Source organism: Canis lupus, chromosome 2, assembly GCF_048164855.1.
Source record: "Canis lupus baileyi chromosome 2, mCanLup2.hap1, whole genome shotgun sequence".
NCBI classification, from domain to species: Eukaryota; Metazoa; Chordata; class Mammalia; order Carnivora; family Canidae; genus Canis; species Canis lupus.
In genome coordinates this window covers 41937473-41953659 of record NC_132839.1, presented here as the reverse complement: position 1 = coordinate 41953659, position 16187 = coordinate 41937473, and the positions used below count along the sequence as shown (strand labels likewise).

Below are 16187 nucleotides of genomic sequence, written 5' to 3'. Positions count from 1 at the left end.
GATCTTGATCTGAGCCAAAGTCAAGAGTCAGATGCTTAACTGACTAAGCCACCCTGGCATCCCAGATCATATATTTCTATCCATGTCTCCTGTCTATGCTTTTTAGTTGGAGTATTTAATCTACTTACATTAATGCAAATTAGATTTAATTACTGATAAAACGGGATTTATGTTTGGGATTTTGTTATTTGTTTTCTATATATCTTGTCACTGTTATTTCTCTATTCTTCCTTAAGTTATATTTTTTGTGTTCAATGGGTTTTTTCTAGTGTACTTTTAAAATTCCCTTTCTTAAAGTATTCTTCTTTTATTTTTTTAAATATTTATTTATTTATTATAGAGAGACAGAGAGTGCAAGTGGGAGGAGGGGCAGATGGAGAGGAAGAAAGAGAATCTCAAGCAGATTTCCCACTGAGTGTGGAGCCTGACTCGAGGCTTGATCTCACGACTCTGAGATCATTACCTGAGCCAAAATCAAGAGTTGGATGCTCAACTGACTGAGCCACTAAGGCACCCCAAAATATTCTTTTAAAATTATTTTCTTAGTGGTTAATCTGGGGATTACAATTAACATCTTCATTTATAACATTCTAGTTCAGATTAATACCAAAATAATTTCAGCAATATACAAAAACTTCATTATGTCCCCTTTCTGTGCTGTTATTATTATACAAATCATATATTTATAAATCGTGTTCTCATCAACACAAGATTTATGATAACTGTTTGATGTAGTTGTCTTTTAAATCAGATAGGAAAAAATGTGTTACAGACAAAAACTACATGTATACTTTCTTTGTATTTCTTTTGTAGGTGACTTCACTGGTAGTGCTTTTTATTTCTTCATACACATTCAAGTTACTGTGTTATGTCCTCTAATTTCAGTCTGAAGGATTTCCTTTGATATATTTTGTAGGGTGGCTCTAGAGGCAAGAAATTCTTTTTTCTTTAAAGATTTTATTTATTTATTCATGAGAGACAGAGAGAGACAGAGGCACAGGTAGAGGGAGAAGTAGACTCCCTATGGGGAGCCCAAGGCAGGACTCGATCCCAGGACTCTGGGATCACAACCTGAGCTGAAGGCAGATGCTCAACCTCTGAGCCACCCAGGCATCCTGGAGGCAACAAATTCTTCCAGTTTCTGTTTATCAGGAAATGTCTTAATTTCTCTTTCATTTTGAAAGATAGTTTTACTCAGTTGACAGTTTTTTTCTTTCAGCACTTTTTTATGTCTTCCCATTGTCTTTGGCCTCTATGGCTGCTGATAAGAAATCAACTCTTGTATATGATAGATGCTCCTCTTTAGCTTTTAAGATTTATTGTCTCTGTCCTTGGATGGTTTGTTTGTGATGCATCTAGGTATGGATCTCTAAATTTACCCTACTTAGAATTTGTTTAGCTTCTTGCATGTGTAGATTAATGTTCATCATCAAATTTGGGGGCTTTTTAAGCCATATATTTCTTCAAATATTTTCTGTCCTATCCATTTTCTCCCCTTCTGGAACTCCCATTATGCACATGTTGTTATGCTTCATGCTATCCCACAGAGATGTCTCAGGCTTTTCATTTTCTTTCTTTTTTTTTCCCCCTCTTCATCAGATGGCTCTTCATCAGATTCCCCCTCTTTTACTTGCTCAAATATGCTGTTGGGCTCCTCTAGTGAATTTTTCACTAGAAAAATTCACACTTTTCAACTCCAAAATTTCTCTTTGGTTTCTTTTATAATTTCTAATTATTATCTCCTTATTAATAGTCTTGATTTGGTGAGGTATTGTTCCATTCTTTCCTTTAGTTCTTAAGCATATTTTTCTCTAGTTCTTTGAACACATTTAAAATAGCTGATTTAAAGTCTTTACTTAGGGGACCCTGGGTGGCTCAGTCAGTTAAGTGTCTGACTCTTGATTTTGGCTTGGGTCATGATCTCAGGCTTGAGAGATAGCGCCCCACATGGATCCTGCTTGTGATTATCTCTTTTCCCTCTCCCTCCGCCTCTCCCCTGTTCACACATACTCTCTCCCTAAAAAATAATAATAATAATAATTAATTAAAAAATAATAAAGTCTTTGTCTACTAAGTCCAACATCTAGGTTTCGTAAGGGACATTTTCCTTACAGAAAAGGAACTACTTTTTCCTTGTATGGACCATACTTTATTATTTCTTTACCTGATTTATAATTCTGTTGAAAATTAGACATGTTAAATAATATAATGTGGCAACTCTGGAAGTCAGATTATCCCTCTCAGAGTTTGTTGGTTTTGTAGTTTATCATTGTCCATTTGTTTGTTTCATCCTTTATTTGAACTCATCTATGAGGTCTGTATTCTTTGTTATGTTTGGGCACTGGAGTCTCTATTGGATTAGCTTAAGTGTCACTTAATGACTAGACAGACATTTACTTATTTGCCTGAATAACTTTCAACACTCAGCTTCAACACTCAGCTAGGCAGTTGTCAAGTTTGCCTTAGACTTCACTTCCTCTTTTCACAGATCCTTAAGATCATCCAGAAAAGAGAGCTAAGGGCTTTCTCAGATCTTTTCTGGGCACATGGAGAGCCCTGGGTATACCCAAAGCTCTGCAAATTCAAGTGTTCTTCTTATTTCCAAGAATATGTCAGAGCTTTTCAAAGCCCACTCTGACATCTCATTTTCAGTTTTTCAGTTTAAGTGTTTTGGTTGGTCTATTGCTTGCCCCAATAGTTACCTACAACCTCAGGCAAGTCCAAAGTTAATCAATTGCCTCTACTTGTTTTAGATAGGCATCTTTAGGGAAAATATTTTTCTGACTCGGGTCAAATAAAGACAGTCTTTTAAGTATTGGTTTCCACAAGGGAGGTCAGATAATGACATTTCTCTGATAGTGATATTCTATTCTGCTCCCTTCAGTGGCTGCCAGGATACTAGTTTTCACTGAAACTGTAGGTGGTTGGGTTTTCAAGGCTCTCAGAGAGCTTTATAGAGCAGAATAGGGAGAGGGCAAGTTAAAATGCCACAAAGCTTGCTGCTGTTCTCTTCAGGAGTCAGCTGTTTTTCTTAAATAACAGACCCTGGATTGCTGCTAACCTTTGGTTAATTCTGAAAAGTTGATTTTGACAGTTTTTGCTAGTTTTCTGATTGCTTTTAGGAGAGAGAATTTTTGGAGGCCCTTATTCTGACATTTTTGTTAATTTCCAGGGTGTAGTTATTTTAATTTGCATTTTGCTAATGACTAATGATGTTGGACACCTTTTCACGTGTTTATTTGCCATTTATATATCTTTGGTAAATTATCTACTGAAGTTTTTGCCCATTTTAAGAGTCAAGTTATTTGTTTATTTTTGAATTATAAGAGTTCTTTATATATTCTGAATTTAAGTCCCCAGATATATGTTTTGCATATATTTTCTCCCATTCTGTGGCTCTCTTTTCATTTTATTTCCATTTAAAAAATAACCACTAAGGCATTTTTGCATATCATATAATTCACCTTTTCCAAGTATACTATTTAGTTATTTTTTAAGTAAAATTACCAAGTTTTACAGTCATCACCACGTATCAGCTTTAGAAGATTTTCATCATCCCAAAATAATCTCCCATGCATATTTATTGTTAATCCTGTTCCCTCTCACCCCTGCCCCAGGCAATCACTAATCTATTTTCTGTCTTTATGGCTTTGTTTTTTTGAATATTTCATATAATGAAATCATACAATAATATGTGGTTGCTTGTGTCTGGCTCCTTTCAATGAACTTAATGTTTTTTTGAGGTCCATTCATGTTTTTGGATGTATTTGGAGTTCTTTCCTTTTTATTACTGAATAATAATTCATTGTATGGTAATATATACATTAGCAATGTCTCTTGAAGGGCAGGCACTTTAGCAAGTTATCAAGGGAAATAAAAGCATGTGCCTGTACAAATTTTTATACTCGAATATTCATAGCAGCTTTATTCATAATAGCCAAAAACTGTAAACAATCCAAATTTCCAACAACTAGTTAAAGGATAAATAAATTGTGTATATCAATATGTTGAAAAACTATCCAGCAATGACAAGGAATCAGTGATACATACAACAACATGAAAACAATCTCCACTGCATTGTGTTAAGTAAAAGAAGCCAGACACAAAAGACTACCATCTAAATGACTTCATTTGTAGAAATCAAAAAGGCAAATGATGCTGACAGTAAGCATATCAGTGATTGCAAAGAGCTAGTAAGTGGGGAGAAGATGAAGCAGATAGGGTACAGGAGAGTTTCTCAGCTGATGGAAATCTTCTATATCATAATTGTGGTGATGGTTACACCACAGTATAGCTGTCAAGAGGCATCAAATTTTGGATAAACTTATATGTAAATCAAACCTCAATAAAGCTGTTTTTTAAAAAGATTTATTTATTTATTTATTATTTATTTATTTATTTATTTATTTATTTATTTATTTATTTTAGAGAGAGTGTGTGTATGCAAGCAGGGGCAGGGGAGGCAGTAGGGCAGGCAAAGCGAGAGGGAGAGAGGAACCAAAGCAGACTCCATGCTGAGCACAGAGCTCAATTCAGGGCTTGATCTCATGACCCTAAGATCATAACCTGAGCCAAAACCAAGAGCTGGATACTTAACTTACAGCACCACCCTGGCACCCCTAAAGCTGAGTTAAAAAGTAATGATACTACCCTATTCTTTCTCCAGTTCTAACAAAGACTCTATCTTCTGCCAGGTCAGTCTATTTTAGCACTTAGAGGTTTCTGTGTTTAATTAAATGCCAGAAATTTCAGTTATGAATGATCATTTAGCCCTTCAATTCACTTTTTTATAATCATGGGAGTTGAATAAATTTTTTTCTAAAATAATTTGATAAAATATATAAGCCAATCCAACTTCCAGATGGGCTAAGTTCTCCTGGAAATGGCCCATACATTTCAGAGACATATAAAAACAAACATCTAAGTATGCACCAGATGTACATAGAGCAATGTGGATAGATCATAAAACACAGAGCTGTATTTAAAAAGAGAAGAAACAGAATAAAGTCTTATCACCATACCATTTATGTCAACTAACAATACATGCACTTTATGTTTATGCACATGTTTTACTGGGTCATACAAATAAAAAGCCATCAGCTATATTAGAACCCAGCAGGCAGGAATGTGACTAGGAAATGGGGATAAAAGATAATTATTGAAAAAGTTAATTCAAATCAATCAAAAAGAGGTCTTACACAGATGGAAGACAGCATGCTATGATTGAGGATTATGATTAACTAATTCCCCCTTTGCATAAAATGTCCAACTCAAACAAAAATTAAGATGTCCTTAAAACAAAATCTCAGAAAACATATTTGACAAAGTCTTGGATAAATAATGGAATTATTTCATTTATCCAACCTACTATTTGAAAATTTTATTGGGGAAACACTCATTGTTCTTACTTATAGAATAACACAAATACAAAATGCTTTAATATGGTAGCATTCTCAGTGATACTCACTCAATGCTCTCTCAAATGTTCGAAATGAAAAAATTAGGAAAAATTTGAAAAGCAAAGCAGAATTGCTTTTATCTTTTAAAAAGATTTATGCAGGAAGGAAATACAACTAACCTTAAAACCAGGGGAAGTATAACATTTCTCTCTTGAGGATCATGTGGGAGATTAGTATAGTATCTAATAGTATATGGCTATTATATATGAGCCACAGTATATGGTTCAGTATACACAATGGATAAATATGCATATCCATAGCGTACTTGCTGAAATGAGGAATAAATCCATATTAAAATCATTAATTTAAACAAGAGAAATATTGTCTTGTTTGTTAAGATGCCAGGCTTCAAAGACAGAAATAACATTTTTGATAAAACACAGGAATATATAGAGTTTTCTATTTTAGCATTATCCTTCCTTTTCAAATAAATCTGGGAAATCAATCACTTCATTTAATGTTAGCATAAATAATTATGAATACTTAATTTAAAAATCTGTATTGAATAAGGAGGAAAGAAAGGAGTGTAATAAATATTTGATAAACCAAACTGAAAAGAGAAGGGAAATGACAGGTCTTAACTCTAGAAGGACCTTAGAGATTAACTTGCCTGAACTTTCATTTTATGGAATATGGAATATGGAATATGAAATAAAATGTCCAAGAAGAAGAAAAAAGAATGTGAACTTCTGCTCCCATGTAAATGGTTCAAAGTTAGGTTAATTACCAAGTAATGAGTCTCTGAGGTTTGCTACTATTGCAGAACTGAGCCTTCAGATGGCCCCATTCAGACACCCAGACAACCCCCTCTTCATCTAGCACTTCATCAGTTACTTGTGAGCCAAAAGCCTAGCAATCCCAGACCCCTCCTCCTTTTTTCCAATATTCTTTTATAGAATAAAAGGAAGGCAGCCGAAGGCAGATATTAAGCATGTGAAGTTTAAATACTTCTCCTAACAGAAACAATAGCCTACTGGCATCAGATTGATTCCCAGTTCCTAAGGATTCAAGGGCTCTTTGAACAGAGTTTAAGCTGGGGGTTTTATATGAAAGAACAAAATATCTGGAGCAATGTAAGTCTCGGATAACATTTAAGTCTAATGTGTATATTTTGAGACTATTTCAGTTTAAGACAGTTAGTTGAACAACTCTTTTCAACTCTTGTAAATGGCTATAGATGGGTCATTCCACCTTCCCTTCTTTGCAGAATGAGGACATATTATCCCATTTTACGCTTATGTTGCTCAGTAGAAATGGTAGAAATTCATTACATAATTAAATAAAAGAAAAAAGATTACCTTTTGATTTTACCATCTCCATCCCTGCATTGAACCATTCTGAGACCATAATTTATTCTGAGATAATGTGTTTATTTCACAAGTGTCTACATCTGTGTGGCTTAGATCTCATCCATCATATTTCAGAAACAGAAAAATGCATAGGAGAGTCCAGAAAAACCAGTTAGAAAGTACTATTCGAGGTTCCCTCTACCCACCTGGCCAATAACAACATACATATATGCCACAAAACTTCTAAGGAAAAGTAGTCCTAAATACAAAGCAAATGTCAGTTACTTTCAAATGATCTACTTCTTTGTTCTTTATCAATTCTGTTTTTCTGCTCTTGCTTTTCTAGGAAAGGACATCACTTCCTGGTCTTAAATGGCTCCTGGCTAGGACTAAAGGATAAAAATGAGCCAGCCAAATCACAACTACTGGTCACTTCGTAGAATGAGAAGGTGTAATATATAAACCAGTCTAGGACAAAAGAAGAAAGCTTTCTTGTGATAAATATATCATAGGATATGCTGAAACATAGTGTCAAATTTACATGAATTTTTAAGATAGTTCAGAACATTTCACATTTGCTAGACTTCTTTAAGCTATGTTTTCTATATTCTCAAGAGATTTAATTAACTCTTGTCTACCATAAGGAGTATTTCACTGTTAAAGTCCAAGAAGTACTGATATAAAAGAGAATAAAAAACTAACACCCCTGAACCTGGTGTTATGACATGTTGGTTAAAGTCTCCAAACTATCCCTTGAATACTAACTGACTTTGGCCAGATCACTTACCACTTATTTTCTTGACTGAGATCATATCACTTGTGATTTTATATACTTCTTAAACTATCAGTTTCTACTCAAATGCAAGGTTTAAGTAATATTTTATTTATGACATATGTGATTTAATCTAATGTAAGTGATATAAAAGTCTTGAAAAAGATATAAATTATGCTTCAGGAGGCATAGTCCCCCTCTCAAGTTAAATTTTCCTGACTTTTATTGCATCCAAAGTGATATGAGGCTAGGGGACCAACACATGGTTTTCTGTAGTGTCATAGAATGGAAAAAGCTAAGGCTGAATTATTGGGAGTTAGAGCTACATAAGGAGATTGGAAAAATGACATAGAGTATACTCAATCCCTTGAGAAGAAGAAAGAATCGTCTGAAGAATTACAAGAGAATTGGATTCCTTCCTGATTGTTGTTGGAGCAGCCTAGGCCAAGACAGAACAAGCAGCTGTGCTGCTCTGGCAACCAAAAGAGTTTCCTAATTCACTGTCCTGGTCATAACATAAAAAATGGAGCTGTCCACCAAGAAGTAGGAAATCTGCAGTGCAAATAAGTGGAGGACCTGGGAGTCAAATTTGAAAATCACCACACACCATGCAAGAGAAGCAAGTATTTCAGGATAGTAGAAAGTAATTTGCTAATTTGGAAGTACAGCAGCAAAATTCTATTTTATTTATGCATTCTTTGACAAATCCAAACATAACTAAAAAGTAGAATTAATGGTCAAAAAGGAAGAACATTTCAAATGTTCCCATCTAGAGTTTAAGTAGTATCCAGGGGCTTCCTCTTCCTCTCAATAGCAATAGCACATTGTTGGCTCAAAAGAAGTTGTTATTTGCACAAAAACCTTTTGGAGAGTCCATGAAACAGAGCTGATCAAACTAACCCTTGAGATAAGGACCCTGCAAATGCTTACAAACATATGATCTGCATTACAGTTAGTCTTGGACAAAATGATCTTTATCAAATTTTGTCTTAAGTTTTTCCAACTCTGATATTCAGATAGTCTTTTTGCTCCAAAAAGTTAATGTGCTAATAACAGTTTTTTGAAATAGAGACAACTACAGAGATTATAAATGAACATTTATCTCCTGTTATCATAACACAACTACAGTTTTAATAAAAAGGTTGGAAGTAATATCTATTTCAATTAAGAAAAAGAAAAGAAGTTTACTTTTTCTGAGAAAGCAAATTGATATTTTTTTCTTTTATTTCCTTATACTTTGGAATGAAGGGCTGCTATTAAAACTTTCAATAAACCTTTAAAATAAACTATGCTGTAAAGCAAATATTAAGTTTGGTCTTTAATGAGGCATTTTTGCTATTTTATAGGCATTCTAAAATGATAATATATCTCCTACACACAGACTCTTCTAGCACCGCCTTTCTGGGAATGTATATACTTTACCAGATAGCACGATATGTGGAAGATGAAGTGGGTCCTCACACTGTCAATGACACTAACAAGCTCTATGATCCTTAACCTCTCTTGACCTCAATTTTCTTCACTGTGAAACTAATACACTTGAGGAAACTGTGTTCCTAATTTTTATTTGTTCAGCTTCTAGCTAATGTTTGGTGTACACATGGTTTGATGAACTCCCCCAGTAATCTGTAGCCCACTAGTGGCAAACTCTGAACAACAGATTATTTAAATTTCTTACCAAGATTCCAAAATTTCAGAGTTGGGACAAAGAAGAGGAATGGGAAGGAAAGACACACAAATACTACTTACTTTTCAAAGAAATGTCTGATAATCAGCAAGCCAAATGCATATGGAATTGTCATGTACAAATGAGAGGGTTTTACGAAGACAAGTCCATCATGATCTTCAAGATCTGACCACTTTATTGTTGGAGGAAGCCAAAATCTTTCCAACCAAAACCATTCTTTAAATGTCTGAAACATTCTATAGAGATGGAAAAAGAATATGTTAGACTTATAAAGCAAATACTTAAATTGAAATAACATTGAGAATCATTTCTTAAAATCTCTAAACCAGAGAGTTTTGAAAACAGAGCAAAATGGGATCCTATTATTCAGTGGGTTTCATGACACTTCATTGCATTCAGCAAGAATTATTGCAAATGCTCTTGGAATAATTTTGGCTGTGGCATGGCCAACTAAAGTTTAACATACCACTGTTCACATTTTTGGCAAAAGTATGTTAATATTATGGGTATGTATCTTCCTTTTCTATGATTCTATGGTATGAAAAATCATTTACAATAATCTCTATAACTTTAAAATGCCCAAGATCAACCTCATGAAAGCTCTAAGTATGTATAAGTCTCTATTAGTATCCTAAGGACTTCTCTAGGAAATAAAGAACAAGCATATTTAATTTCATATTATAGTAAGGAGTTCAAATTTGTCCATGTCAACAAATACTTAGAGATTCTATGATTTCTCAACTGCTGTGCCAAGCACTGAAAACACAAAGAATAAAAAGATGGTATTCTTGCCTTAAGGACCTTTAGAGTCTTGTGAGCAAGGCAGGCCTGAATATCTAGATGATTGGACATACTTTTTTAAGGTACTTTTAAAAAGGTACAGGTGCTGTGGAAACAAGATGATGGATACTGAGCCCAACCAGGAAGTGTCAGAGAAAGATCATTGGGACAGATGTTCCTTGAGATGTCCTGAACAATAAGGGAAAGGTAGGAAAATGGTGAGGAAGGAATAGAAGTTTGAAGGGAAAATGCCATGGTCAAATAACCAGAAACACAGAAGAAAACAGAATTAGACGTTCTAATCTCATTGTTTAAGCTATAAACAATTTCTAGTCTTGACATTTTGACCTTGAGGACGTTTTTATTTCATTATTTAACAGTCAATCAGAGAAAGGAATCAAAATGTCCTCAGATTCACAGTAGGGAGACCAAAGCATGAAGGTGGTGGGAGGGGGCTAAGGACTGGAAGAGCAGGAGGCCTGATCAGAGGTGAGGATCAAAGTGTGGGGTCCTGACATTACAGATTTCCAACTTCAGATGAGGAAGAATTCCAGAGTGTGGATCCTGATAACCTTCAGAAAAATCTATGCCACAAGCGACAGCTGAAGACTGGTAGGATAATTCCTTGCCTCATTTTGCCCGCATCCACTGTGAAGAGATGTTCTCAGCCAGAGTGGTGCTGAGTCACACCCACACCTCCAATGCTGTGTGCAGAAATAGAAGGGCTGCTTTCTTTTTCATGCGTTAATCATTTCACTATCATCTCTACTCTGGGGGTGGGTAAGTCCCATTAATACAGTTGCAAAATTTTGCAGATATTTTGGAATGAAGATAATCAAGAAATACTTGTTGAATACTTCCTCTATACCAGGCTTTGGAGCTACAGAAAGGAAAGGGGGTGATTCTGGATTCAGAGAGCTTATGACAGATTCAGGACTCATGTGGACCTGGACTCGGAGAGCAGATGAAAGACTGGTCAGGAAGGGAGAATCACACACTTTGGTGAGGGAACTAGGGATTCGAGCTCAGTTGCCTGGGCTGAGACGAAGAGTTGAAGAGAGGAAATCTGTTTTGAATGCACAGCCAGATACTCCTCAGTACAACAGGGCTAAGCTTTGATTCAAACTCTGGCTGAAATTCAAGCTTCCTACAGATCTCAGAAACCAACTCCAGCCATGAGAGTCTCCCTGTGATGGGCAAATCTTGTGTCAGGCCTTGATCCTCATCACATCAGAATGAGCTACACCTGCAAGGGCAAATTTTTTTTTTTTTTCTTAAGTTTGCCTCAACACATTCATTACTCAGCTCCAAATTAGTGCTCAGGGAACAAACAGCAGTTGATGAGTTAGCTTTACTTTTGATATTGTTATAATTATTATACAAAATAGTTTGCTCACTCCTAAAATGCAACTCCAGGCAGCATGATTATCTTGTCCAGAGTAAAATATAACTAAACAAATAGTTTACAATGGCTATCTAGGTGTCGCCCTTATAAATAATGCCCTTGTGCATCATATGCAGGCAATAAATCAAGATCTGTTGAAAGCCATAGTAATGTCGATATCCCACAACCTAAAACATTAAAAGGGAAATAGAAAGAATACAGAAGTTGAGGGTGCCTCCCCTGGAAAATGTAGTTCAGGCTGAGAAAAAAAATAATCTAATTATTTATTCTTTCTTTAGGTGCTGCCAACAAACATCAATTATTGTTGTTAATAAAAAGAGTTAAGAATCCCTTCTTCACACCATATATAAAAGTTATCTCTAAACAAAGCACAAACCTAAAATATAAGGGCTAAAACTATAACACTCTTAGAAGACTAGATAGGACTAAATAGTCATAACCTTGGGTTAGGCAAAGACTCCTTACATATGACACCAAAAGTACAAATGACAAAATTAAAAAAAAAAAAGATAAATAGCATTTCATCAAAATTCAAACCTTTTATGTGTCAAGGGATACCATCAAGAAAGTTGAAAAGACAAGCCACAGGATGAGAGAAATACCTTAAAATCACACATCTGATAAGGAGTTTATATTTAGAATAGAATAAGAACTCTTGCAACTCGGGGACCTGGGTGGCTCAGTGGTTGAGCATCTGCCTTTGGCTCAGGTTGTGATCCCAGGGTCCTGGGAGAGAGTCCCTGCATCAGGCTCGCCACAGGGAGCCTGCTTCTCCATCTGCCTAGGTCTCTGCCTCTCTCTGTGTGTTTCTCATGAATAAATAAATAAAATCTTTAAAAAGATAAATAATTCTTGTAACTCAATAAGAACACATAATCCAACTCAAAAATCGGCAAAGAATTTGAAGTTGACTATTTCACCAAAGAAGATAGACAAATGGCCATGAAGCTTTTAAAAAAAGTTCTCAACCTCATTTCTATAAAGGAAATGCAAATCAAAACCACACTCACAGATACTATTCACATCCACTAGGATGGCTATCATCATGAAGATAACAAGTGTTGGCAAGGATGTTGAGAACATGGCTAGTAGGAAAGTAAAAATGGTACAGCTGCTCTGGCAGACAGTCTAGCAGTTTCTCGAAATGTTAAACGTGGAGTTACCATATGACCCAGTAATTCTACATGTAGACATTCAAGAGCATATTCAAGAGGATTGAAAGGATTCATGCTACAACATAGATGGCTCTCAGAAACATGCTATTAAAAGAAGCCAGACACAAAAGGCCACATAGTGTGTGATTCCATTTAAGTGAAATGGAGCAGTAAATCCATAGAGACAGAAAGTAGGTTACTAGTTCCTCAGTGTGTATGGAGGGAGTGTGGGAAGAAATGGGAAGTGGCTGACTGATGATGTGTACAGGGTTTCTTTTTGGGGTGATGATAATGTTTAAAGAGTGAAATATGGTTTGGTTGCACAACCATGAATATACTAAAAAGTGTTGAATCACACATTTTAGATGGGTGAATTGGATGGTCTGTGAATTCTATCACAAAAAAAAATTCTATTTTTTTTCAGGAGAAAAAAAATTAAAAAGCCTCCTGTTTCAACCTTTTTAACCCAGAGCTTATCCTGAACTACATGCTAGAGCTTCCCATTATTTCATTTACAGGGCTGAAATTTTGCCTCCCAAATTCACCGGTGTAACGCTTGTGTCCACGAACCCAGAAAAGTAATTAAATGAAGGAAAGACTATATCCAGATTCAGATTTCAACATGATTTAAAGTCCATGACTTTCTGGGAGAAAGAAATAGCATACTTTAAAAAGCAAAAACAGACTACCTCCCCTGAAGGAGAAGTGGCTCCCCTAGATGATAGCCATCTTGGGTGTAAGGGTATTTGGTAGACACCCACAAGCCAGTATTTTAGCTCTAGCAGAGGGCTTTAAAAATCCAGGCTACGCTTCTAGCCAGCCTCTCTACCATCCTGTTATTTCTCTCAGGATGAGATCAGAGGCTAAACACAGGGAAATGAGCTAAAGAGAACTGGGGCCAGCAGTCTCTAATCCTCTAGGCCACTTCAGTCTATTAAGCAGGGAACATGTCACAGTCTCTCAGCCTCATGCCAGCTGCTCCTAAGGCCATAAGCCTGTTCCAGTACCTCTGGCCTCCTCCATAGCCACCTTTCCCTGACCCTAGTATACTGGACGTGCCATTTTGGAGTTAGCCCAGCATCTAGCCCTCAGAGCAGCAAGGGAAATCACCATTGTAAGGGGAGTTTGGTGCACTGTCTTTCCCACTGTGAGATCCAAGGTGGACCATCCTCCATCTGCTGACAGTTGGGATGGCTTAGCCTTGGCCAGTTGGATACTTCCCTCAGAACTTTGAGTCTGGAGCAGACAGTGATATCCAGAAGCAGCAGACGGGATCCTGCCTAGGCTGCTGCTGCTGAAAAGATAGTTGTTATCTCTCAGCTTTTTTTGGCCTTCCTGATTGTCCTGGTTTCTTGGCTTCCACTGGTCCAAGTCTGGTCTATCAGCCTTCCTTCAGGGCTATGAGTTGCTTCCAATGAAGTCTTTTGTTTAAGATAGTAAGAGGTGGATTCTGTTGCCTCTAACCAAAAGGGCTTAAATGGAGAAGCAGGAACTAGGGGTATGTGTCGGTTCCTCCTTCTGATTTCATCTTGCTGATGATGGGCACTCATGTATCTCTTTTCCTCTCTCCTTTTCCCACCCCATTTTTGCCTAGGTTTCAAATCTGACAGTGACATTATTAATAGTCACCACTTAAGTTATTTTTTGGTTCAACGTAAAAGAAGCTACTCACTTTCCTGACACAGCCTTAAAAAGCTGCTTGCTGGATGAGAAAACATATTACCTACACAGTGAGTGGGGCAATATCTTTATGCCATGTGAACTAAGTATTGCAATATTTCAATAATTGATAGGTGGAAAGAGAATTAGAAAATACTGACACAGGGAGTATCTGCATTTTTAAAAGCCCACAGGTGACTGCTCTAAGAATAGTCCTGAGTATTTGCAATAATGAATCTGTCATTCAAGGGCCCTTCCCCATGGCCCATTCACTTCTTGGACAGTCAGAGAAGCCCACTGACTCCCACAATCAATCTGCAGCTCACTTCTCATCTTGATTCATTTAGCTCAACTCTAGACCTTTCTGGCAATTGAAGTATCATCAGCTCTGTAGATGACTCTTCCATCTCTGCTTGGTATGCTTTTTAAGCAAAGGTATTTATTTACTCCTTGACACTCTCCGTGCTATTTTTTTTTTCCTAATCACCTACTCAAAATCTCCTTTTCCTATCCTATGTCCATTCTCTAAGTACTGTAACTCTTATTTATATAAAAAATATCTGAAGGAACTGTACTATTTACATTAAAAATATCTGAAGCTCTTTTTTAAAGTAAGAAATATGTGCAAGAAAAATACCTGCAGTTATTTCTTTATATTTTGTAGAAGAATCAGTATTGGAGGTGGCACCATAGCCCAGCTGTGTTTTCTCACCTGCCAATACTGTGGAAGTTTTAAACCCTATTTTTGACTCCAGCTGCCAGTAGTTTGCAGGAAGATAATCTCACTAATGTAGGCTTTTATGACTCATTATTTTCTGACCTCATGGATTCAGAACCCAACAGGGCGAAGAAAGCCTGTTGAGCCACTTTCTCAGATGAACACCATTAAATTTGACCTTAGGACTGAAGAAATAAAACCATCTGGGCCATAAGTTTATCACTATTTGAAGCAACATTTTTGCAAAGCACTTAAAAATGTGGCACTTGAACCTTGCTGAGATAAGAACTCTGAGTCAGGCTGAAGTTTGGGGCAAATTATGAAATCCTGGTAATTATCCATGCAATATCCACTGTAAATAAACACAACGCCTTAGAATATAACTCTACAGAACATATCTCTTAGATAGAGTGACAAGAGAGTATCTCTACAGAACAGAACACATCTCTCAGAAAAAGGCCAATGACAAGAAATGGGAAATTAGGTAGACAACTGTAATTGAAGTAAAGGTGTATGTATTTCTGAATGGTAAAGTGAAATAAAGATGTATTAGAATCAATGTTCACTATCTCAGAGTATTATTATGGCTGGAGGAAGTGAGAATTGGTGAGAATTTTGGAGACTGGGTGACCAGCTAGATTATTATGGGACCAGGGTTCTCTGGTGACAGAAAGGCAGCTCTAGAAGAGCAAGGACCTTGCCTGGCTTGTTCACTATGTATACCCTAGGCTTGCCACACAGTAAACACTAGATAAGTATTTGGTGAATTCAACAGAAGGGTTACTGAGACTAGAATGGACTTTTGAACAATCCAGGAGTGATGCTATAGAGAAAAATGATATCTAATTTAATTATCTACAAACAATCTCATTTTTATTAGTTGCAAAACAATTTTTAAATTTTGGTGCGAGGAATCAAGTAAACATGCTTATCTACATTTAATCTGTTTGTGTTTTCTTTGGAATGAACTTTATCAACTCAGCCCAAAAAACTGGTTATGCCTTCAAGATAAAACACAAAGGAAAACATTAGCAGCTACTTGCTTCCTGTCAAGAGCGTAAGGACTGAGCCAACTGTAAATTCCAGTTCTAAAAGCATTTTAAATTGTGTCATTTCAAATAGGTAAGACAATACAAATGATAGAATAACTTACCTCTGAGGGATATTTATTATGATTGAGTTAGTGCATTAAAAGCCTATAAAGGCCTGGGCTTATAGTAAGAGAAACAAACAAACAAACAAATAAACAAACCATATACTTTGT

At 36.2% G+C, this 16187-nt stretch overlaps 1 protein-coding gene across 10 annotated transcripts in view; it reads right to left on the bottom strand.

Annotated features, from left to right (window-relative positions):
* Positions 1 to 16187, bottom strand: part of CERS3 (ceramide synthase 3) — a 121221-nt gene that overhangs the window by 74323 nt on the left and 30711 nt on the right. For all 10 annotated transcript variants that reach the window (XM_072796897.1, XM_072796856.1, XM_072796864.1 and 7 more), the window contains one exon: positions 9270 to 9443. In XM_072796897.1, the coding sequence (XP_072652998.1) occupies positions 9270 to 9442 (173 nt within the window). In that variant the 5' untranslated portion in view covers position 9443. The remainder of the gene's footprint in view (positions 1 to 9269; positions 9444 to 16187) is intronic.